General features: G+C 44.6%; 2 protein-coding genes across 5 annotated transcripts in view; one reads left to right on the plus strand and one right to left on the minus strand.

The window, feature by feature from the left end:
• NDUFAB1 (NADH:ubiquinone oxidoreductase subunit AB1) overlaps positions 1-25,891 on the plus strand; it is a 1,133,838-nt gene that overhangs the window by 332,553 nt on the left and 775,394 nt on the right. The window contains exon 1 of one of the 3 annotated variants that reach the window (XM_050773858.1): positions 2,222-2,225. The exons of the other annotated variants lie outside the window; for them this stretch is intronic. The gene's annotated coding sequence lies outside the window, so the exon portion shown is untranslated. Of the gene's footprint in view, positions 1-2,221; positions 2,226-25,891 lie in introns of those variants that run through there. 3 annotated transcript variants of the gene reach the window in all.
• The window catches only part of CACNG3 (calcium voltage-gated channel auxiliary subunit gamma 3), a 108,763-nt gene continuing 104,338 nt past the window's right edge, over positions 21,467-25,891 (minus strand). Inside the window, exon 4 of one of the 2 annotated variants that reach the window (XM_050773841.1) lies at positions 21,467-22,522. In XM_050773841.1, coding sequence (XP_050629798.1) covers positions 22,011-22,522 — 512 coding nt within the window. In that variant the 3' untranslated portion in view covers positions 21,467-22,010. The remainder of the gene's footprint in view (positions 22,523-25,891) is intronic. The other variant, XM_050773842.1, reaches the window with a different exon arrangement.

The raw sequence follows: 25,891 nt of genomic DNA on the forward strand, positions 1-25,891 counted from the left end.
GTAGCTGTGTCTTTAGCATGATAAAGCCAGATTTATTACTTCTCAATGAATAGGTCGAAGTCAAGTCATGAGAGACAAAAACATTTGTTGGTGGTGGTTTTTAAAGGGACGTTAGCATCGTGTTTGATTTCAATTGCTTTGGGAGAAAACAAGCCATTGCCTAGAGTGAATATATCCACTGCCCTATCTTACCCTGCTCCCTCATTCATGGGACAAGGATTCCTCCTCACCATCTGGAGAAACCAGAAGAATGTACGAAAGCTTACCCTCCCCACCAGCAAAAAGAGCAGAGGAGAAGTCTCTTCATATGCAGGAGACACGTGAGATGGCAGATTTTGCAACACATGAGGCCAGCCTGGGGAATTGGGGTCTTACTTTTATGGGGGTGGCAGATAGAGTTCAGCATGAGGACAGGGCATGTGGAGGACTGAACACACTTTAGAGGGAGAGGAAAATAATAATATACAATACTGCAATTAATAATATCACTATATAATGAATATAAATGTAATTAATATATAATAATACATAATAAAATAAGTGGACTAAGGAAAGAAACACTTTCTTAAGACTTAAGTGTTCTATAATCCCAGCACTTTTGGGGGCAGAGACAGGAGAACTGCTTGAGGCCAGTAGTTTGAGACCAATCTGGGCGATAAAGTGAGACCCCATCTCTACAAAAAATTTTGAAAAAATAGCAGGGCATGGTGGTGTGTGCCCATAGTTCCAGCAACTTGGGAAGCTGAGAGATGAGAGGATCACTTGAGCCCAGGAGTTCAAGGCTGCAGTGAGTTATGATTGCACCACTGCACTCCAGCAAGACCCTGTCTCTAAAAAATGAAAGGACTTAAGTGCTTATTCTTGGACTGAAGGAAACATACATCTGTTTCCCTGCCCCAGTCCAGTTTCAATATTAGCTGTTTATTTCCCACTGGCAAGTGAAAGATTTAGTTTCTATCCTATGATTAGAGGACAGCAGAGGTGGAATCTGTGGACCAAAGTCCCTGCCAGGCAGCTGAAATCCTAACACACCAAAGGCTGTCTCTAAAGATAACCCAGCTTTGGTTTACGTAGCAGATGCCATGTCAGAATTAGAGTTATTTCCTCTGTCCTAGCGGGAGAGGTAATGGAAGGTCACGTTATCATTCTTGGGAAGATGAATTTCCCCAGAACCACAAAAGGCGTTTGTATTGTGGTGCTCTGGGCCCCTCTGGAGGAAATCAGGCTCTATTCTCTGGGAAAGGGGAAGTAATAATAGTCAGTCTTTAAGGAACAGATAAGAGAAGCTCTGAGGTAACTGTGGCACCTCCTGGGAACAACCCATGAACTACCTTTAAAGGGTGAGTAGCCCCGTTGTCTCGGAAGAATGAAATAGAACTTTTTAAGAGCTTAAAGGAGATGAACAGCTCTTGCATGTGTCTCTGGGAAGGATAAAAAGGCAGAACTTCCTGGGTGGCTAATTCCTTGGGGGTAATGGTGACAGCTCTAAGTGGAAACACTAAGCAAATGCTCCACTCTGTGGACTGAGATTCTCCCTCGAAACTGCCATGCGTTGCAACAGCTGCGGTCAGTTGAAGGGTAGTGTGAGCACTGATACATGAAACAGAAGCCGTGTGTGACATTAAGGAGGGTGTTGACAATGGGTGAGCGGACCATCAAGTCATGGAAGCTGGCCTGTAATATTTTTCTTATTTTCCTCCACACTCTGAAGCCTGCAAGTGTCCCCAAATGTCCCTTCCTCAAAATCTGCTATCCCTCTTCAACAGCCAATAAAGCTCCAACCATCTAAGCTGCCTTTTTTTTTTTTTTTAGACAGAGTCTTGCTCTGTCACCCAGGCTGGGACTATCTTGGCTCACTGCAATCTCCACCTCCTGGCTTCACATGATTCTCTTGCCTCAACCTCCCAAGTATCTGGGACTACAGGTGCCCACCACCACACCTGGCTAATTTTTGTATTTTCAATAGAGACAGGATTTCACTATGTTGGCCAGGCTGATCTTGAGCTCCTGACTTCAACTGATCTGCCCACCTTAGCCTCCCAAAGTGCTGGGATTACAGGCGTAAGCCACTGACCTAGGTCTGTTGCCAAAAATTGACCATCTCAGGTGTCTACTGTCCTCTGCCTCTTCTGCTGATGGAGAGGGATATGCTCTGATCTCTGTTTCTCCTGGTGGAGAAGGAGGAGGTGGAGGGAAGAAAGAGTCCTGGTCCCATGGACGGGGGGTACAACGAGAGGGTGCAACCATAATAGATTTGTTGCCTAATACACACAGCAAGTTGATATGCCAAGACATCAGGTTGCAGCAGAGGGCCACCAAATGAGGAGATGGGAGGGATCCTCAAATCCATCTTCTTGAGGAATGTTAGATACAGTTAGGTTCCCTCTTCAAATAGCTTATTCAGTTTCCTCATTCTCTATCCTATAATTCCAAATACCCCCTTGCCTTTGCTGCACCCCAACTTGTCTGAATATGCCTGAACTTGCTACAACCCCAGTCCACATTCCTTTCCTTATCAGGGAATAGGTTACCTTCCTAGTCCTCCCTTCTCTCTCTTCTCGCCTCCCTTAAGTGCCTATCTTATCTAAGAAAGTTAAAACGTTTAGCCAGTTGAGACTAGTTTAGACTGTGCGGTCCAACCCTAGCCAATTGGAGAAAGACACAGAAGCAGAAGCTGCATTAGAGATAATAAAAACCCCTGCTTTCCTTTGTTCTGTGTGCTCTTACCATTGTTCCATATGCAAGACCACCCTTCTGCAGAAGTAAATTTGCCTTGCTGAGATGTTCTCTGTCTAAGCATTTGTTTTCTTTGTAACTCTGAGCTCTTATTCACAACAAGGAATTTGGGGATAGGGTTTTTAAGGGTTTCGGAGTGAGCTCGAGTGTGGAGATTGTTGATTGGTTGAAGAGTGCAGGGTAAAGTCATGGGACAGGGAGATGAAGAAGCTTTGTTCTCATGCTGATCCTGTTCCTCTGGGGATCTTCAAACTAGTTGGCATCAGCTGTTTCACTGGAATTTGGGATCTGAAAAACATCTTAAGTAAGTTTCTCTTTTTTTTTTTTTTTTTTTTTTTTGAGAAGGAGTTTCACTCTTGTTGCCCAGGCTAGCGTGCAATGGCATGATCTCGGCTCACTACAACTTCTGCCTCCCAGGTTCAAGCAATTCTCCTGCCTCAGCCTCCTGAGTAGCTGGGATTATAGGCATGCACCACCACACCTGGCTGGTTTTTTTTGTATTTTTAGTAGAGACAGGGTTTCTGCATGGTGGTCAGGCTAGTCTCGAACTCCTGACCTCAGGTGATCCACCCACCTCAGTCTCCCAAAGTGCTAGGATTACAGGCATGAGCCACTGTGCCTGGCCCATCTTAAGTATTCTTAAACAAAAGCTTTATGATTCTAATGTCAGGAACAATGGGGATGAAAGTCAATTCTTTTTTTTTTTTTTTTTTTGAGATGGAGTCTTATTCTGTTGCCAGGCTGGAGTGCAGTGGTGGGATCTCAGCTCACTGCACCTTCTGCCTCCTGGGTTCAAGCGATTATCGTGCCTCTCAGCCTCTTGGGTAGCTGGGATTACAGGCATGTGACACCACACCCAGCTAATTTTTGTATTTTTAGTAGAGATGGCATTTCACCATGTTGCCCAGGATGGTCTCGATCTCTTGACCTCGTGATCCACCTGCCTTGGCCTCCCAAAGTGCTGGGATTACAAGTGTGAGCCACTGCACTCAGTCGAAAGTCAATTCTTTTTTTTTTTTTTGAGACAGAGTCTCACTCTGTCACCCAGGCTGGAGTGCAGTGGCTTGATCTTGGCTCACTGTAACCTCTGCCTCCCAGGTTCAAGCGATTCTCCTGCCTCAGCCTCCTGAGTAGCTGGGACTACAGGCATGCACCACCACATCTGGCTAATTTTTGTATTTTTTAGTGGAGATGGGGTTTCACCATATTGGCCAGGGTCTCAAACTCCTGACTTCGTGATCTGCCAGCCTTGGCCTCCCAAAGTGCTGGGATTACAGGCGTCAGCCACCATGCCTGGCTGAAAGTCAATTCTTAAACAATCTTAGGACCCTACTGTCCAAAATCTTATCTATAGGAATCACGAGGATGCAATGGTCAGTGTCCAATACTATGTGACTTTAGCAACAAGGAAGTGGGGCAGAGTGCAACCTGATTAGGGCTTAATTATAGCTATATTTCTGTCCAAACCTGGCATGCAATTCTTGTCAACTCTGTGCGAATGGTTTCAGGGGGATCTTTCCCATTCAATTGTGGCTTACTGTCTCCTAACGTAACTGAAGTCAGGCTCTACTCACTTCCTGAGATTAACTTCTTATCAAAGACCATCTCCCCATTAAGGGGACATTTAAAAAGCAACACTGGAAAAACCTGCAAGCAAAGATATAGATATAGGCTCCAATCAGGTTTAAGTTATTTTGGAGAAATGTAAGATTTATTGCTGTACTCACTCCTGTTCAGTGTTGTGAATTATTTAAAATCTAATACAGTGAATATTACCAACATAATTATGGAGGAATAGGAAAGTGTTAATGTTTCAGAGGCCTGACGCTACCCAGGCCTAATATTACTCATGAGGAAGCTTAATATTTAAACAGAATTGGAATGAACTGGGCTGCTTTAAACTGCTTCCTTTATGTTCAAAGCAGACATTATCTTCTCAAGGTGGAATGGCCTTCCATTTGCATAATGTCTTTCTTTTTGTTCCTTCTGTTGTCCCAACTAATTGCTTTAGAATACTGACCTCTGCTGTTTCTCCTGTCTTTCTTGCCAATAATGATTTATGGTCCTCTTCCCTCTTGATATGTAAAATGTGAAATGAAAATTCAAGCACTTCAAAGGCACAAGACTTTGTGTAACTCCCCCACATCCAGAATGGCAATAGTGATCCTGGGTGCCAGAGAGTGGATCAGGGTAGAGGAGAGAGAAGCCAGCTCCCCTTGGCTTCCTTCTTAACCAAAGTGTTTCATTATGGAATGAGAAGGGCTGGGTTTGGAGAAAAGATTGTAGGAGTTGGGTTCTTAAAATTTTTATAGAAGTTCCCCTTCCTAAGGTAGGCTTGGAGTGGGGATTGCCTGCTTCTTTGAGGTTATTAAAACCAGATAAGTTTCTGTGACTGAATTGTTCTGTCTTCTCTAAATTGTCCTGGAAACTTAAAGGGTAAAGATACTGAGGCTGGGGGTGGATAGGGCTTGTATTTGTAACTATTGAACAAGTTATCATTTATTAAGTATTGACTATAAGCCAGTCATATATTAAGTGCAATGCAGGCATCATCTTGTTAAATTTTCACTGCACCCAGTGAGTAGGATTCTATTGTTATCCCCATTTTGCAGGGTAGAGAGAAATTTTTTTTCCTCTACCCTCTTAGATTTAGTAACTAGGATGCTATAAATTGAACTAACAAAAGGATAAAGGCATACAGATTGTATTTGTGGCTAATTTTTTTAATATTGTACATGTACACATGGATCTCACAGAAAAGGAAATGAAAACTCAAAGAAGTGGTTAGGCCTGAGAGGTTATATACCATTTTAACAAAGAGCAATAAATGTGTGGATAAGTGACGAGACAAAGGAAAAGGGTTTGTGCTTCTGGGGGTGGTAAATTGTGGGAAGATAAATACCTAGAAAAGCGGGGACAAACAGAAGATAATGGTTATTTCAGTAAGGTTTGTTTATACAGATTCAAGTTGGTGCAATCTCCAGTGATAAGAGTCATCTCCTTTTCCTGGTATGACAGAAGGGAGCCCGGACACCTTTTTATGCTCTGCCTTTATATAGAAAGTGGAGGGTAGAGAACTTTTCCTGCATCTGCTGTTTTTTTCTCAATTGCCTTCAGCTCAAAATAATTCTTATGCCAAAGTGTCACATTTTGGGGTGGCATGCTCTGATGCCCTTCAGCAGCTGAGTAAACTGAAGCACAGAAAGCACCTTACCTAAAGCCACAGAGCAGGGACAAGAACTGGGCCTATTTTAAAGACAGGGAGGATAGACCTGGGGTAGCAGGGGAGCTTTGTGTAGCAAGTCAGTCATGGTCACGTAGCTCAAAGTTTCTGCTCTCTCAGGTCCTTTAGTCCTTGGGACACCTGGCACAGGAAAAGAAGCTGCTTGATCTCTAAGCAGGTGAGCACTAGCAGGAGTGAGTGTAACAAGTTCATCTTGCCTGCTGCACAGATAAAACCAATTAACAGAGACAGCCATATTGCTATAGAGGAAGACATTAGCCAGACACGGTGGCTCGCACCTGTAATCCCAGCACTTTGGGAGGCTGAGGAGGGCAGATCACAAGGTCAAGAGATTGAGACCATCCTGGCCAATATGATGAAACCCTGTCTCTACTAAAAATACAAAAATTAGCTGGGTGTGGTAGCTCATGCCTATAGTCCTAGCTACTCAGGAGACTGAGGCAGGAGAATCACTTGAACCTGGGAGGTGGAGGTTGCAGTAAGCTGAGATCATGCTGCTGCAGTCCAGCCTGGTGACAGAGACTCCATCTCAAACAAAAAGAAAAAAAAAAAAGAGAGAAAGAGTTTAATAATCACAGGGCTAGCTGAGTGGAAGGATGGGAGTGATTACTCAAATCAGCCTCTCCAATAACTCAGAGGCTAGAGTTTTGTTTTTTATTTTTTTGTGATGGAGTTTCACTCTTGTCTCCCAGGCTGGAGTGCAATGGTGCAATCTCGGCTCACTGCAACCTCCACCTCCTGGATTCAGGTAATTCTGCCTCCGCCTCCCAAGTAGTTGGGATTACAGACACCCACCACCTCACCTGGCTAATTTTTGTATTTTTAGCAGAGATGAGGTTTCACCATGTTGGCAAGGCTGGTCTTGAACTCCTGACCTCAGGTAATCCACCCAGCCAAAGCGCTGGGATTACAGGTGTGAGCCACTGCATCCGGCCAAGGCTAGGGTTTTTATAAGTAATTTGGTGGGCAGGAGGCTAAGAAATGGGTGCTACTGATTGGTTGGGGATGAAATCATAGGGATGTGGGAAACAGTCCCGGTATGCTCAGCCAGCCTCTGGGTGGGGGGCTGAGTCATGAGTCATGAGTCACGGGTCCAGGTGGAGTCAGTTGGCTGCCAGAATGCAAAAGTCTGAAAAACATCTCAAAAGACCAATTTTGGGTTCTACAATAGTGACATTATCAACAGAAGCAATTGGAGAAGTCACAAATCTTGTGACCTCTGGACACATAACTCTCAAGTAAACGGATTATAGAAAAGTAAGCTATGGGACAATGGCTGATTATCCTTTGTCTATGCCTACATCTTGGCAGAATTTAGGCCCCTCCCATAATCCTAACCTTGTGAACTTTCATTATTCTTACAAGATCGGTTTCAGTCCCCAAACAAGGAAGGGATCAGTTTTAGGGAGTGGCTATTATTATCCTTGCTTCAAAGTTAAACTATAAATGAAATTCCTCCTATGGTTAGCGTGGCCTATGCCTAAGAATGAGTGAGGACAGCCAGTCTGTGAAGCTAGTAGCAAGATAGAATCAGCCATACTAGACTTCTGTTATGGGAGCCAGGACCAGAGAGTTAGAAGTCAGAGAGGAGTCGAGACTAGAAATGGGGAATAAAATTCAGGTTTCATGCCTTTAAAAATGGTGGTGGGGGCTAGGCATGGTGGCTGACACCTATAATCCCAGCACTTTGGGAGGCCGAGGCGGGCAGATCATGAGGTCAGGAGTTCAAGACCAGCCTGGCCAACATGGTGAAACCTTGTCTCTACTAAAAATACAAAAATTAGCTGGGCATGGTTGTGCGAGTCTGTAATCTTAGCTATTCGGGAGGCTGAGGCAGGAGAATCGCTTGAACTCGGGAGGCAGAGGTTGCAGTGAGCCGAGCTCGTGCCATTGCACTCCAGCCTAGGCAACAGAGCGAGACTCTGTCTCAAACAAAACAAAACAAAACAAAACAAAAACTAGCTGGGCGTGGTGGTGCATGCCCATAATCCCAGCTACTCAGGAGGCTGAGGCAGGAGAATAGCTTGAACCCAGGAGGTAGAGGTTGCCGTGAGCCTAGATAGTGCCACTGCACGCCAGCCTGGATGAAAGAGCAAGACTACATCTTAAAAAAAAAAAAAAAAGTCATGGTGGGGAGAGGGAAGAAGGCAGGGAAGGAAGAGGATATTGAGAGTTAAGGCTGTGAAAGGATTTATTGCAAGGGATGGGCTTATGTGATTGTGGAGGCTGGCTGGGTAAATCCAGAATCCATAGAACAGGCTGTTAGGAAGGGCAGGCTGAAAAGTCTTGGGCAGGAGCAGGTGCTGCTGGTGCTGCTGTCCATAGGTGGGATTTCTTTTTCTGTAGGGAAGCCTCAGTTTTACTCTTAAGGCCCTTTAACTGACTGTATCGGGCCCACCCAGATTATGGAGATAACTGATTGTGCATGTTAACCATGTCTACAAAATTTCTTCATAGCAACATCTGGATTAGGATTAGGTTTGATTGAATAATTGCACACTATAGGTTAGCCAAATTGACAAATAAAAGTGATAATCACAGTGCTCAATAAACAGTTGCTGAATTAATAAATAGTAAACTAGGCCAGGCATGGTGGTTCATGCTTGTAATCCCAGCACTTTGGGAGACACAAGGTGGGAGGATTGCTTGAACCCAGGAGTTCAAGACCAGCCTGGGCAACATAGTGAGACTCCGTCTTTACAAAAAAAAATAAAATAAAAATAAATACCCAGGAATGATGCCCAGCTACTCAGGAGGTTCAAGTAAGAGGATTGCTTGAGTCCAGAAAGTTGAGATTGTAGTGAGCTGTGAATACACCATTACACTCCAGCCTTGGAGACAGAGTGAAGGCCTGTCTCAGTAAAAATCATAATCATAATCATAATCATAAGCTAGTGTGTTTTGTTTTGAGACGGAGCCTCACTCACTCTGTTGCCCAGGCTAAAGTGCAGTGGTACATTCTCAACTCACTGCAACCTCTGTCTTCCGGGTTTAAGTGATTCTCCTGCCTCAGCCTCCAGAGTAGCAGATTACAGGCATGCACCACTACGCCTGGCTAATTTTTGTATTTTTAGTGGAAACGGGGTTTCACCGTTTTGCCCAGGCTGGTCTCAAACTCCTGGCCTCAAGTGATCCGCCTGCCTCGGCCTCCCAAAGTGCTGGGATTATAGGCCTGAGTTACTGCGCCCGGCCCTGCTAATGTTTATTCAGGAGTTAATATACTAATGTTTATTCAGGAGTTAATATACGCCACACACTGTTCTAAGAACTTTGTATATATTAATTTGTTTGCCCTTCCCAACAAATATATGAAGCCAGCATTATTACTTCTGTTAGACATTAGTGGTGTTTATCAATCAATATTTCCTCTTCTCCCTTTTTGCAGCATGTGGTACGTTTTCACTTTGCAGCATTCTTCACATTTGGTGTAGCCATGGCACTTGTTTTGATCAATGAATGCTGTGAGTGATGTGTATCACTTATAGGTAGAAACATTTAAGAGCTAGTTTATTTTTCTTTTCTCCTTTTCATTTTGACCAGCAATGTTCAGATGATAGAGTTTCTTCTCAGCTTTTGTCTCCTGGAGTAGGCAACATGTGCAGAACCCCAGCTGATCACATTGGATACATAGCACGTGTTTCTCCTTTTTTTTTTTTTTTAAGATGGAGTCTCACTTTGTCCCCCAGGCTGGAGTCTTGCTCTGTCCCCCAGGCTGGAGTCTTGCTCTGTTCCCCAAGCTGGAGTGCAGTGGTGTGATCTCGCCTCACTGCAACCTCTGCCTCCCAGGTTCAAGTGATTCTCCTGCCTCAGCCTCCCGAGTAGCTGGGATTACAGGCACATGCCACCATGTCCGGCTAATTTTTGTATTTTTAGTAGAGACGGGGTTTCGCCATGCTGACCAAGCTGGTCTTGAACTCCGACCTTATGTGATCCACCCACCTGGGGCGCCCAAAATGCTGGGATTACAGGTGTGAGCCACCGCGCCTGGCTGCATGTGTTTCAAGCTACTGATTTTGGAGGGTCGTTTGTTCCCACTGTGTAGCCCAACCTATCCTGATAATCCCATTTTATGGATGAGGAAACTTAGGCACAGGGAGGTTAAGTCACTTGTCAAGTCGCACAACTAGTAGATGGTGAAGCCGGGATTTAAACTCATTCATTTATTAATCCATGCTCTCTAGAACCTTAAAACAACTCAGGTTTCCAACTTTTCTAAGGCCTGGGGCTTCAACTTCCCCACCCCCGTACCAGTGGTTCTCAGCTGGAAGTGACTTTAGCCTCTCCCACTTCCAGGAGACATTTGGCAATGTCTGGGAGACATTTGTGGTTGTCATAACTTGGAGGGGGAGGGGAGTCGTTCTGCTGCTATCTCATGGATAGAAGCCAGAGAGGCTGCTAAACATCCCACCATGCATGGGACAGACCACCCTCCACCAAAACGAAGAATTATCCAGCTTCAAATGCCATTAGTGCTACTGTTGAGAGGTCCGACTTAAGCTAAATTCCTCTGTTGCTTAAGTTAGCAACAGCTGATTTCTTTTGCTTGCCACCAGACAGTCAGTTGGGTTATTATGAGTTAGTTAATTGATTAATTGAGAGCGGTGGGGTGTCGGTGCTGGGCCTGGTCTTATTTGACATTTGCCTAACTGATCTGGAGGTGTAAGTGGTAAGAGCTCCACATTTGCTGATGACACTTTGCTGTGCCAGGTAGTGAAATGCCAAGCCGCTGGTGATAAGCCGCAGGAAGATCTCACCAGGCTGTGTGAGTGGGCAGAGGAGTTGCCAAGGATGAGCTTCAGTGTGGGTAAGTGTAAGGTGCCGCGCTTGGCAAAAATAATCCAAGCTATACATAGAGGTTCGAAGAGGATGGAACAGGATACAAGAAAATGAATAAGAATTAAAAGAACTCCAGAGTGATCCCCAACACTACCTGATTATAAGACTCACCTGAGCTCTAGCTAATGGCCCAGGTGCACAAGCTCTTGTCCTGGAGATACTTAGTCAGAAGCCTGTGCATTACTTCTCAGGCCTGCTTTTAATTTCCTGTGGGAATACAGAGCCAGCTTTTACAGATTTCCTGATTTTTGAAGAGAAGCCACAAATCCTGGCTTTTATGTGTGTGTTCCCATTTTCTCTCACTTTTGGTCACTTTTAATTTTGATTTAATTTGAATCTATAGAAAAAACTGCAAGAATGGTTATAAACAGCTTCCATATACCATTTACCCAGATTCACCAGTTGCTAACATTTTGCCCCATTTTCTGCATCATTGTAAGTTTCTAAATTTTAAAATCACACTACGGATCAAGCTAAAAATGAAAAAGAAGGATTTTTTTTTTTTTTTTCTTGAGACAGGGTCTCACTCTGTCATCCAGGCTGAAGTGCAGTGGTGCAATCATAGCTCACTGCAGCCTTGACTTCCCTGGGCTCAAGCAATCCTCTCACCTTAGCCTCCCAAGTAACTGGGCCTATTGGTGCATGCCACAATGCTGGGCTAATGTTTTGTGGAGATGGAGTTTTACCATTTTGCCTAGGCTGGTCTTGAACTCCTGGACTCAAGTGATCCGCCTATCTCAGGCTCCCAAAGTGCTGAGATTACGAGCATGGGCCACTGGGCCACTGCACCTGGCCAAAAGATTTTTTTTTTTTTTTAAAGAGATGAGGTCTCGCTATGTTACTCAGGCTGGTCTCAAACTCTTGGGTTCAAGCAATCCTCCCACCCCAGCCTCCCGAGTTGCTGGGACTACAGGTGCCCACAGCCATGCGTGGTTGTGAATGAAATTCATTCCTCACACTATCAATTGGTGACTTCTGAAGCCCAGTCTTACATCAGACTAATTAACTAAGAATCTCTAGGGTGGAGACTGGACATTTGTATTTTTAAAGAATTCCCTCTTGGTGATGCTAACGTACGGCAAGGGCTGAGAACCACTGGTGCTGGTCCCCGATGGTAATTTTATTCCCCTTATTGGTGACTGCTTTAGGAATGAGCACATGACCCAATACTGTCCAGTGAGAATAAGGAGAGAGTCTAATGGTGTGCTTCTGTGAAAGCTTTTCCCTCTCTTAAAGACACCTTTCTGCTGGATGCTGTATCTTGATACAATGGGATATTGTATTTAGATATGATAGTATACTGGCCTAAGCATGGAAGTGTGGAAAATAAAAAGACTTTGGGTCCTTGAGTTTCTTTGAGCTGCTGAAGTAGCTAACCCTAGGACCCCTTTACCTTGAGATTTCTTTTTATGGAGCAGACATTTGTCTTATTTAGGTTATATGGCAGACACCTGCCAAAGATTTGTGCACACTTTATATAATATAAAATTATTATTTGGAAGCAATTTTCCAGACATGGATGACATTTTCAGCATTCCTTCTCCTGGAATTTAGATGGAACTATGTGATTCATTCTCACCAGTGGAATGTGACATAAAGTGGGTTACTTCTGGGCCAAGGTTGTTATGTTTAGGTGCTTGATCCTTCACATTCTCACCACCACTTCTTTTCTCTTCCCTCCATTTATCAGGAGGATGACACCAGGATAGCCCTGAAGCCACAGTATGGTAGAACTACAAGACAGAAGCAGCTTGGGTCCCTGAGTCACTATGTGGAGTAGAGCCATCTAGGAGTGTTACTCAGCCAGGAGTGCCTGCATTGGTCTTTAGTAAGAAATAAAGGTTTCTTCTGTTAAACAATTGAGATTTTAGGATTTATTTTGTTATGACAGATGGCCTAGTCTACCTTATTAATACGGGCTAGTTAAGTTGGAGTTAGGTGTTACTTGCAGGCAAAAGCATCTTACCTAAAGCATTAGAGAAGGACCCATAATTCCAGATTACCATCTCAAAACTGGTTTTTTGTTTGTTTGACTTGTTTATTATTTACAAAAATAAAGCTATTAACATACCATGAATTTTATATAATATCCAGGAATTCTTGTTTTCAACTTGGTGACTTGGCCTTGCCATTGCCTTTAGGAGGTCTTTTTAGACTGATGCTTTACTAAACCCTCAGGCCTGACCACTTGTTTTCTGGTTACTGGTTCTCTCTCAGTCTTGACTCTTTCTGAGCTGAACTTGCTTTGAGGTTCTGATCTCTCTTCAACAAACATCCTGACGAAATACCATTCTGGCATGGCATGGCTCTTCTGTCTCTAAAGGGACTCTCAGCTGTCCCCCTATAACTGAGTGTTCCTCAGTTCTAGAGACATAGCTTCTGACTAGTGTTCATTTGGTAACCCACTCAGGCTGGCTCAAGAAAAGGGAGGATTGTTGAAGGAATGTAGAAAAAGTGACCCAGGGATCTGAGGATGGTAACTCAAATTGAGATGGGCCTTGAGGAGACGGGACAGGGAAGCTATTAGAAATAAAGAAGAGGGGCCGGGCGCGGTGGCTCAAGCCTGTAATCCCAGCACTTTGGGAGGCCGAGACGGGCGGATCACGAGGTCAGGAGATTGAGACCATCCTGGCTAACCCGGTGAAACCCCGTTTCTACTAAAAAATACAAAAAAACTAGCCGGGCAAGGTGGCGGGCGCCTGTAGTCCCAGCTACTTGGGAGGCTGAGGCAGGAGAATGGCGTAAACCCGGGAGGCGGAGCTTGCAGTGAGCTGAGATCCGGCCACTGCACTCCAGTCTGGGCGACAAAGTGAGACTCCGTCTCAAAAAAAAAAAAAAAAAAAAAAAAAGAAATAAAGAAGAGGCCAGGAATAGTGGCTCATGCCTGTAATCCCAACACTTATGGAGCCTGATGCGGGAAGATCACTTGAGCCCAGGAGTTTGAGACTAGCCTGGGTAATATAGTGAGACCCCATCTCTATAAAAAATTTAAAAAAATAGCTGGGTGTGGTGGCACACCTGTAGTCCTAGTTACTCGGGAGGCTGAGGTGAGAGGATCACTTGAGCCCAGGAGGTTGAGGCTACAGTGAGCCGTGATCACGTCACTGCACTCCAGCCTGAGTGACAAGGAAGCCACTCTCTTCCTCTCCCTTGAGATGTGTCTGCTTTCCTCTAAACAGTTCTTAATGCATTCTCCTTCCTTCTTTCCTTCACTCAGGCATCTGAGCACCTACCACGTGAATAGCTCCATGTTAAGCACGGAGGATATGGTCAGGGACCTTGCTCTCATAAAATGTGTGTTCTCGTAGGGAAATCTATACAAATAAATAAACACAAAATAAAACATTACAAAATTTTGAGCTCTCAAGGGAATAAGGATGAACTCGAGTAAAGAATAAGAGGTGATCTACTTTAGAGAGTTGGTGAGGAAAGTACTCTCTCAGGAGTGACTTGTCCAGCTCAGATCTGAAGGATGAGAAGGGGCCAGTCATGTTAAGAGATTGAAGACATTTCAATCAGTAGAAATGGCAGGTGCAAAGGCCCTGAGGCTTGACCAAGGAACTGATAAAAGAAGGACAGCCTGACTGGAGTGCAGGTAGCAAGATGGAAGTATTAGATTGGTGCAAAAATAATTGCGGTTTTTGCCATCGAAAGTAATGGCACAAAATAAAGTTACTTTTGCACCAACTTGATGGCACAGAATAAAGTTGAATAGATCAGCATGCTCCTGATAATGCAGGAACTTGGAGGTCCTAGCAATTTTTTTTTTTTTTTTTTTTGAGATGGAGTCTTGCTTGGTCACCCAGGCTGGAGTGCAGTGGTGTGATCTCAGCTCACTGCAACCTCCACCTCCCAGGTTCAAGCAATTCCCCTGTTTCAGCCTCTTGGGTAGCTGGGACTACAGGTGCCCGCCACCATGACTGGCTAATTTTTTTGTATTTTAGGTAGAGACGAGGTTTCACCATATTGATCAGGCTGGTCTCGAACTCCTGACCTCAGGTGATCCACCTGCCTCAGCCTCCCAAAGGGCTGAGATTACAGGTGTGAGCCACCATGCCCGACCAAAAATTTGAATTTTATTTAAGTACAATGAGAAGCCTTTAGAGAGTTGTCTTCTCTTTACCAAGCAGTTTTTTTGGTATAACTTTAACCTGCGTTTGGCTGACTGTTGCAGCCCTATCCTCATGGATCTCTCATATCCTCTCTGTTTTGCTCCTTATAGCCAATTAGCAATTGGCTTCTGTGACTTAGTTAAAAGTCTCATAGAGATCATCTGATTGGACCAGCTGGCCTTTTGGAGTCTAGTTACAAATCCTAGACCACTGGTCATCCTATGACTGGATTGGCTGGCCTTATATCAGGTGCAATCTTTGATCCAATCAGCTGTGACCAAGGACAGGGTTATGCCTTCCTACCAGGGACTGTAGATAAAGCAGGCAATGATACTCCAGAGATAAGATCTAGGAAACCAGCATTTCACTGGGTGCCTAACTTATTAAACTTCTGAAAATACATATTAGGTGGTGTCTAATGTATTCCTGATTAAAACTGTCAAATGGCTTCTAAATGCACTTAGGGTCAAAACTCAACATCCTTAGCATGCCCTTAATGCTGCTTCCTCTGGACCTAGCTTTCTTTTTTGTTCTCACCAGTGCTACTCTTCCTACACCTTACTGGCCTGTTTTGTTACTGTTGTTGTTGTTGTTGTTGTTGTTTGGTTGGTTGTTTTTTGTTTGTTTGTTTGCTTTTGATCTCTCCAGTCTCAGGACATTGCGCATGATGGTTTTCTTCCCCTAGACACTTTATTTATTCTCTTTACTCGAATAACTCCCAATCTTGCTTTTGCTCTGATCCTAAATGTCTTTTCCTCTTCTTTGACCTCTCCTCCACCAGCTAAATTAGAGGTCCCTGTTTATTTATTTATTATTTTATTTTATTTTGTTTTTTTTTTTGAGATAGAGTCTGACTGTGTCACCCAGGCTGGAGGGCAGTGGCATGATCTTGGCTGACTGCAACCTCCGCCTTCCGGGTTCAAGTGATTCTCCTGCCTCAGCCTCCTGAGTAGCTGGGATTACAGGTGTGTGCCACCACATCTGGCTAATTTTTGTATTTTTAGTAGAGGTGGGGTTTCACCACGTTGGCCAGGCTGGTCTTGTACTCCTGACCTCAAGTGATCCGCCCACCTCGGCCTCCCAAAGTGCTGGGATTATAGGTGTGAGCCACCACACCTGGCCAGAGATCCCCATTTATATTTGTATTTCTTGCATTACGTTTTCCCTTCATGGTATAGATCACAATTTTGAACGCTGTTGATGTGTATGTTCATTGTTCAGTGCTTGTCTCCTCTACTAGACTGAGAGTTCCATGAGGAGAGTGGTCATATCTTTTGGGATTATTACTCCTTCTGGCTGTCTTAGTCTGTTTTGTGTTGCCGTGAAGGAATCTCTGAGGCTGGGTAATTTATATATAACAGAGGTTTATTTGGCTCACGGTTCTGCAGGCTGTACAAGAAACATGGTGCCAGCATCTGTTCTGGTGAGGGCTCAGGAAGCTTTTACTCACAGCAGAAGGCAAGGGGAGCCGGCGTATGCAGAGATTACATGGCAAGAGAGGAAGCAAGAGAGAGACAGAGGGGAGGTGTCAGGCTGTTTTAAACAACCAGCTCATGCGAACGAATCCAGTAAGAATCCACTCATTCCCAAGGGAGGGCATTAATCTATTCATGAGGGATCCACCTCTATGACCCGTCTGCTTCTCATCAGGCTCCACCTTCAGCACCGGGGATCAAATTTCAACGTGAGGTTTGAAGGGGGTCAAACATCCAAACGATAGCCCCAGCACACAGTAAGTGCTGAATAAATAAATGAATGAATAAATGGATGAATGCCCAGAAGTTAGAGATTGTGTGACCCGAGGAGTCACAAAAGACTGCATGATGCTGGGTGCAGTGGGTCATGCCTGTAATCCCAACACTTTGGAAGGCCGAGGTGGGCAGATCACTTGAGGTCAGGAGTTTGAGGCCAGCCAACATGGCAAAACTCCATCCTTAATAAAATACAAAAATTAGCCGGGAGTTTTAGTGTATGCCTGTAATCCCAGCTACTTGGGAGAGTAAGGCATGGGAATTGCTTGAATCTGGGAGGTGGAGGTTGCAGTGAGCTGAGATTGTGCCGCCACACTCCAGCCTAGGCAACAGAGTGAGACTCTATCTCAAAAAAAAAAAGCAAAAAAGACTTCATGGAAAGCATGAGACTTGACCTTGGCCTTGAAGGATGGATAGGATTTAGAGAGGGCAAGTGGAAACCTTTCAGGTAGGGATAACATTTATCAGGAAAGGCAGAGAATTGGGAGAAAGCCTGAGCTAGCCCAGGGTGTAGTGTGGACACCAGCCTAATTAGCTCAGAGGCCTGAGCTGACAAGATCTGGAAAAGAAGATTGTCTAGGCAGAAAAGCACCCAAATGGGAAAAATGTAAATATGTGAACTATATTAAATCACAATAGCTGACATCTATATGGTACTTATGGTGTTTCAAGTTCTTTTCTAAGTGCATTATGAAGGTAAGCTCATTTAATCCTCACCATGAACTTCCGGAGTAAGTACTATATTTGTGCCCATGTTATGGACGGCGAAGCTGAGGCAGAGGGCGACGATCTTGTCAAAGGTCTGTGGGTTGATAAATACAGAGTTGGGATCCAAAGTCATTGGATTCAAAGTCAAAGGAATCAAACTCTGCAACTGTCCAGATCCAGTTGCAGAGTTTGTGTGCTTGAATGTTGTGCAAGCTGCCTCTGTTCTCAAAAGGCAGAGGCATAACGTGGCAAAAAGTCAGTTCCAGGGACCGCACAGTAAAGCAGCAGCAAAGAGAAACTCAAGGGTTCTGGTCTTGAGCTTGGTAGAGGGATCTGCTGGTCCAGAAATGAGTCAGCTGGGAAAGGGAGCTGCATTTGAGGGAGAGGGAGATGGAGAAATCAGCAATGGAGCAAGAGATTCGAGCAGCATGGCCAGGAATGCTTAGTGAGGGTCTGCTGTATGGGCTTTCAAGTCAGGCAGACGTGGGTTTGTATATCGGCTTTGCTATCTACTTGTAAGTTTCACTATCTACACAATGGCTTTAACAATCATACCTGCCACAAATACGAGGATTCAATGGGACAAGATGAGTGAAGTTCATGGCACAGTGTCATGTCATGTCAAGGGTGGTGGCTTAGTGAATGGAAATACTCTTCCAATGGATTTGGATGGCAAGGATTGGCCTGAATCCTGGCTGCAACCCAGAAGTGGTAATATTAATATTTATCTGATGCTAGCTAGCGGGGTTCAACTGAGCAGCCTTCAAGCAAAGGTATCCCGAGGCTCCTGTGCCAAAGTTTTTCAGGGAGCAAACCTAGATGGTGTGGTGGGGAGGGATGTGGGGTAGAAGGGGAGTCCTTCCGGGGTCACATGGCTCTTTCTCTCCTCTAGCACTCTGGCCTTTGCAGAAGGACTTTATTCGTGACTACCAGGGAAGATACCCTGCTAGTTAAGGCCCTGGGGCCTTTCTCTCCATCCCAGATCCACTTCCCAGATGCCCTGCTTTTGCACACTCCCAATTCCCAGGGTGCCTGGATGCTGCTGCTTCCCCTTCACAGTGTTCTTCACCTGTTTGCTCCAGTTCTCAGATCCTTCCCTCTCCAAGGGGTGGCTGGAGTCACTTGTCCCCAAGAGTAGGAGGAAATGCATGGCCCCTGAGCAAAGATGACATGCAAATTCATCTAGCATTCCACAGTTTTAAATAGCTAATGCATTCGGGGCTTAAGACCTAGATGATGGGTTGCTAGGCGCAACAAACCACTGTGGCACACGTCTACCTAGGTAACAAATCTACACGTTCTGCACTTGTATCCCGAACTTAAAGTAAAATAATAATAATAAAAAATTACTTCAGTTAACATTCCCAAATATTTTTCACATGCTTCAAAATAAAATCTACCTCGTCCTTCATCTTTAAAAAATTTTTTTTAAAATAAAGTGCTCTGTAACCTGCCATGAAAACAAGAGTAGGAGATGATTTGATATGTTGCGTGGCTGCAGTATCACAGAGCATCAAATCACACAGTGAGAAGGGTACTCCCTTTTGACTTCTCCTTTGCTCCTTCTGAGTAAACCAAGGGAAGCATCTTCTTTTGGTGCCAGAATATCCTTTAACACCTCTCTAACACTTTGGTTATATCCTTTTCACGAAGAACAGGTAGCCGGCAGCCGGCCTTCAGCCAAACTCAGGGAGGTGGAGGTTGCAGTGAGCTAAGCTAGCAACAGCTAAAATACAGCATGATTGTTTTTGTTTGCATTGTATTTATTTTCCCAGTTACCATTTGATTATGGCAAGGAATTTCAGTTTTCGCTTTATAGTAGTGATATAAAGTTCCTTTTCGAAATATATTTATTAAAAGATTGAAAGCGAGTAGGCTTGAAGAAAGACATTAGGTAAACAGTTGTTGATGTGGGATGTGGATATAAAAAACTTCCTAGGAGTGGCACTCAAATGACTGAGCTTGGAAAATGCTGGAATACTGGGGAAGCCACGCAACGTAGGAAGCAGAGGCTTAGATACAAATGTCGCTCTGCTCATTAGCACCCAAGACACTTACTTTCTTTGAGCCTCTATTTCCTTACCTGCCAAAATGGAGATGATAATTCCTACTACACGTGGTTCTTTGGAGGACTAAATGAGATAATTTAATGTATGTGCATGCCATTTGCATGCAATGACTCAAGTGTTGAACAAAATGAATTGTCCCTAGGTGCACTTTACAATGAAATTCACTGTGTGAGTGTGGGCAAGGTACTAGTTTCCCAGTACTTCTGTCCCATAGTGGGAATAAAATTTGGGCAAGTCACAGCACTTCTCTTTCCTCAGTTTCCTCACTGGTAAAGTGGAGATTTTAGGAGGTATTTTCTTCATGGGATTACTGGAAGGATGAAATGATTTTGTGTGTGTATGGCAGCAGAACACAGCCTAGTACCCACAGTATCTGGTAGGTGTGAGCTCTCAAGCCTGCAACCCTGCCTCCTAGCATGCTGGAGTCCTAAGTGGGAAGGCTCCTCAGAAGTGTGAAGACCTGGGTGTGTACCAGAAATTCTCAAGGGAATCACTGTGGGCATAGGTGACATATTTCTCGTACTTTTTTGTTTTCTTTTTTCAGATAGCATCTCACTCTGTCACCCAGGCTGGAGTGCAGTGGCATGATCATGGCTCACTGCAGCCTCTACCTCCCTGAGTTCAGGTGATCCTTCCATGTCAGCCTCTCAAGTAGCTGGGACTACAGGCATGTGCCACCATGCTCACCTAATTTTTGTATTTTTTTGTAGAGACAGGGTTTCATTGTGTTGCCCAGGCTGGTCTTGAACTCCTGGGCTTGGCCAAGTGATCTGCCCACATTGGCCTCCCAAAGTGTTGGGATTACAGAAGTGAGCCACCATGCCCGGTCAACATATTTCTTGTGCTTTCTAACATCAAATATTTAAAATATTCAAATCCTTCCATTCTCTCTTCCCAGAGCCCTCAGAGCCTGTGAGTATACACTCTCTCTCTCTTATATAAAGTAACTTCCATTTGGCTTTTATCTTGCTACAGTAACACTTGCTGTGGACTGAATTGTTTCTCCATCCACCTTCCCATTCCCCTAAAATGCATATGTTGAATCCCTAACCCCCAGTGTGATGGTATTTGGAGATGGGATCTTTGGGAGATAATTAGAGTGAGAGGAGATCACGGGGGTGGGACCCGTGGGGGTGGGACCCGTGGGGGTGGGACACGGGGGTGGGACCCATGGGATCTGTGGTTTTATGAAAAGAGAAACTGAGAGAGAGAGAGAAAGAGATTACTTTCTTTCTATCGTGTGAGGACACAGCAAGAAGGCTGCTGTCTACAAGTCAGGAAGAGGAGCCCTGAGCAGAAACTGAGTTACTTAGCTTCCAGAACTTTGAGAAGTAAATGTCTGTTGTTTAAGTTACCAGTCTTTGACTTTTTTATTTTTAAGAGCTGGGGTCTCAGCTAGACTTGAACTCTTTAACTCCTGGGCTCAAGTGATCCTCTGGCTTCAGCTTCCAAGGCTGTAGTCCCATAAGCTGGGACTACAAGCTCATGCCACCTCTTCCAGCCCATTTTGATATTTTGTTGTCACAGCACAAGCAGATCAACACGATGCTTACTCTGCCTAAAATCCACCCAAAACATTGAAAAATATGTATTTATTGTTTACAATGTGCTAATCATTTTACACACATTGTTTTATTTAAACCTCACAACTCTGGAGGAGAGTGCTATTATCATGTTCCATTTTACACATGAGGAGACTGAGGCTTGAGGCTTAGGTGACTTGCCCAAGGTCATAGAGCTATTGCGTGCCAGATTTAGATCTTGAAAACCAGCATTCACTCACCCATCCCCAGGTAGCCTCCAGGAATTCAAGCAGAAGGGCGTACTGATTCGGACATTTGTGGGAATACCTTACTAGCTTACAAAGGTACAAGGTGAGCCTTCTTAGTGGCTCAGGTGTGGATGAGCAAAGTTCAGCTTCCAAGACGGATGTGAGCCACTTTGGAGGCAGGGGAGTGAGTTTGTGTAGGAAACACCCAAAAGAAACAAAACACCCTCCGGCTCGGTTGGTTACGACAAGGCAAAACCTTTAATAACATGAGTGCTTATTACATTAGCTGCTTCGGGGCTCTGACATCTTTGATTTCTGGTCATGTTTTTCTAACACATAAAGGTGAATGCCTCCCTCAGGCCACCTGGGCGGTGGTTGGTTTCCTGAGGATTCGTGTGGGTAGACAATGGGGACAACTATGAACGCGCCTGATGGAGATTCAAAAATCCCCCCTGGCCACCACCCGTGACTTTTAGTAAAGTCCTCTTCCAAGGAGGGAAGAATGTGGAGGTCCTTCCAGTAAAGAAGGAAGAAAGGAAAACATCTGGCACAGATACACAGAGAGAGGAATGACATGAAGGGATTGGCTTGAAAAGTTAGGGAGGATGGAGGGGTTAGGACTTGGAGGGTGAGGGGCAAATGTGGGAGAGGGCTGAGTCCATTTGGTTTCATTCTTTGTAAAAAGTAATACCATCACGAGGACCATGCCATGCAACCTCAGAGACATCTCTGTACACTTCCCCCAAGGCTGTGCTGGGCGTGGGGCAGAGGTCAGAGGTCAGTTCAGACGGGCGTGGTGCGCCTGTTGGCCGGATTATTATGCAGTGACTCTTTGAACTCTTTGGGTGTGGAATTGTGGAACTGTAGAAAAGCGTGGTCCCGGTCGGAGTTGAGGAGGGTCCCCATGGTGATCTTTGAGGGGTCCCGGGAGAGGGTGAACATCGAGATGTCAGTGGAAGGGATGGTGTGGAAGCCTTTGCTGATGGGGGACAGGTCTCGGGATCTGGGCTCGGTGGAGCGAGAACTTGACCGCCTCCGGAATCGATACCTGTAGGGTGGGAGGCGGGCAAAAGTAGATTTCTTCAGGAACTCCGAGTGAGATTTGGCTCGTAACTGCTGATGTTTTTCAATATAGATGTGCACGGCAACCACTCCTACAATTTCTGCGATGATGAAAGAGAAGGCTCCGAAATAAAAGGACCAACCATAGGAGTAACTTTTTTTGGAGTCACGCTGCCCGGGGTCTCCAGCGTTGGCTGATATATAAACTATGATGCCAATGATGTTGCTTAACCCTAAGAGAAGGGGAAAAGAAAAATACATCCTTTATAAACCTCAGCGAGAACTGTCACTTTCCATCTTAAAATATTTATAGAAAATGTGGAGATAATGGGGAGAGAGGATAATGGACTATAGCTGGGAAATCCAACCACTGAGATCTTCTTGCATGTTCTGTCACTTGGGAAATGAAGAATTCTGCTGCTCAGTTCCAGGCAATGTGTATTCAGCTAAAGAATACACCCTACTCCTACAGCAAGTACAGAAGAACTCAGAATGCACTTATTTTCCGTTAGAAGCAATTCATCTCATCAACACTTAATCTTTGGCACTAAGTCATGAAGATTGTAAAATGAACAAGATACACGCCCCTGCCCTTGAATTCTTTACCATAAGTGGCAAAGACTGACATGTAAATGCAATTACAGGAAAATACAGTAAGGGTTCTACCGGAGACACATAAAAATGATTCAGGAAGAGAAGGAAAGAGAAAGACTAAGAACCTGGCACTGAAGATGAGGTGACATTTGAGCCAGATCTGAAAATTAAACAAGGGTAAGCCAAGAGATGAAAGACTGTTGATGATGGCATGTGAGAGAAGGCATTGAGAATGACTTACTAGGGTTCTAACTTGGGTGCTTGGGAGGCTGGTGGCATTTTGAGCTCAAATAAGAGGCAGCAGAGAATCCAGGTTTAGATAAAAGAGGAGGTTTGAACACATTAAGTTGGAAGTGCTTATGGAAAGTCCAAATGGAGCTGCTCAGTGGAAATGTATGGGTCTGGAGCTGAAATTTGGGACAATAAATAAACCCATGGGGAAGAGGTGGGAGCTTACCAAGTCTTTTTATCTGCACAGGATATGATAATGCTTCAGATCAGCTGTTGTTTGAGCACCAGGGCACCAGGACTTGGGGAACAGGAAGCTGTTACCTCCAACAGGCAAGGCTTGCAGACTTAGCTTCCCAGAGTGCCAATATTGTTGGAAATAGCTGCTTAGCCCACAGGAGAGGAATCAGTTTCCTAGGTAGTGGTCAGTAGGAGCAGGAGGTTTGAGGGGCTGTGCACATCTCTGCCTACCTTTCTCATGTTCTTACTCCGAAGGGGATATGTCTCTTTTTGTCCCTTTGTTTCAAGGGCCTCATCCAGGGCTTGGTGCCAACAATGACTCATGGAGGTTGTTGGTACACCAGCTGGCATCTCTTTGCCTCCAAATTTAGGCTACCTGTAGGGTGGTGCTAAATGGAGGTTGTCCCTCATTATAGTTTCCAACAACAGTTGGTGAGTAACCATTTCCAGGAGCCTCCTGAATTCTCTCTCTGTTCCTTGAATGTTCCATACTCTTTGTGGGCATCCCCAAGATCTCCCTACAGTCCAGCAACTAAAGGGTTAAAGCTTGGTAGAGCAGGAGACACAGGACTGGGCTCCAGTTCCACCCTTCTGATTAGCTGGTGCACATCCAGTAGGGTTATTTGTTTTTTTTTGTTGTTTTTTAGAGATGGGGTCTTGCTCTGTTGTTACCCAGGCTGGAGTGCAGTGGAACAATTATAGCTCACTGTAACCTCAACCTCCTGGGCTAAAGGCATCCTCCCTCCTCACCCTCCGGAATAGCTGGGACTACAGGTATGTGTTACCAAGCACAGCTAATTTAATTTTATTTTTGTAGAGATGGGGTCTTGCTATGTTGCCCAGTCTGGAATTGAACTCCTGACCTCAAGTGATCCTCCCACCTTGGCCTCTCAAAGTGTTGGGATTACAGACATGAGCCATCATGCCCAGCCTCACTATGTTGAATAGGACTTCTGATTATATTTCATCTAAAACTTGTCTCCAGAGTACAGGGCTAAAATCTGCTGCTTCTCTCCTGCCTCCTCTTGGTTCTACCCAGCACAGACATTCAGCAGGTAGGCAGCAAGTTCTCATCACTGAGCTATTTCTTATGATGGGGACTGACACATCCAGCTCTGTGTCAGGCTGCAAGAAACCACAGGGTGACAAACAGCTCCTCTTCCTGGAGTGTCAATTTGGTTTGAAGATGAGTAGGGAAGACATATTCTTTTATATTAAAATGAACATGGATATAAGAAGGAGAAGGCAGAATTCACATGAATTTTTAAGTTAAATGGGAGTCAGACTTCAAAGACGTCTCAGCTCAATGAAGGTGGCTTCTATTGATGTCCCCTGACTCCCCCGGGCCATGTTTTTTCTCTCCTCTGCCGTGAGGAATATTTTGGTGGCAAAGTTTGGAAAGTCCCCAAAGAAGGTCTTTTTGGCGGCAGTGCGGTGGGTAGCGGGGAGTGGGGGAAGGAAAGAAAGAAGTTCAAAGAGAGGCTCAGATGTTAGACTGGGCTGATAGGAAGCCAAGCGAGTTGCCCAATGATTTACAGGGTGCTTACCATGTGTCAGGCACTGTGCAAAATCTTTATATGCATCCTACCTATTAATCATTGCAGCAGGCCCACTTAAAAAATGATTTCCCTTTTACAGATGGGGAAACAGACACAGAGAAGGTAACTTACTTCCCGTGTCGAGCACAGCCATTAAATTAAAAGTAATTGCAAAAACCACAATTATTTTTGCATCAACCTAATAGAAAATGGTTGAAGTGAGATTTGAATCCAGAGCTCTTAGCCATGGTGGATTTAGATTTCAGTAACAAGGCTTAGGGAAAACAAGATGTGCGTAGGCAATTGCTTTGTCCTACTTTCAGACTGTAAACTCCCTGAGGGCAGGGACTAGGCTTATCTCCTTCATTGCTATGGCCTTAACTCCCAGCCCAGAGTCTGATTCATAGCAAGAGGGCAATGCATATTGAATGAGTGAGTGAGTGGAGTTGATATGAGAATTAAATGGTACCTTGTATGTGATAATAGCTACTATGTGTTGAACACATACTGGATGATAGGCACCACTCTGCACACTTTATTGCTACCAACTCATTTAATCCTCTTAACAGCTTCAAGAGGTGAGGCCGTTATGATTCTCATTTTTCAGATGGGGAAATAAATGGAAGCACAGAAAGGTTAAGTGACTTGCCCAAGGTCACACAACAGGAAATTAGTAGAGCTAGATTTGCACCAGGCAGCCTGACTTCACAGCTTTACGCTCTTGGGCATTCTGCATAGTATCTGACACATAGTAGGTGCTCAAGAAAGGATTGTTTTCTCTTTTTTTCCCCCCAGCACTCTTATTTATGGATTTCAAGGGTTGTTAATTGCTTGCCTCAAATGATCAAACTTAGTGTAGATGAGCAAAGAAGAGCCTTCGAGAGTAGTGAATCCTCCAATCCTTTCACTTTAGAGGTGGAAAAACAAGATCTTCAGGTTCTTTGGGGAGATCAGTGGAAGGGTCTGGGATTAGACCCCAAGCCTCTGCCTTCCCATCAGGCT

This window comes from Macaca thibetana, chromosome 20, assembly GCF_024542745.1.
Source record: "Macaca thibetana thibetana isolate TM-01 chromosome 20, ASM2454274v1, whole genome shotgun sequence".
In the NCBI taxonomy this organism is placed as follows: domain Eukaryota; kingdom Metazoa; phylum Chordata; class Mammalia; order Primates; family Cercopithecidae; genus Macaca; species Macaca thibetana.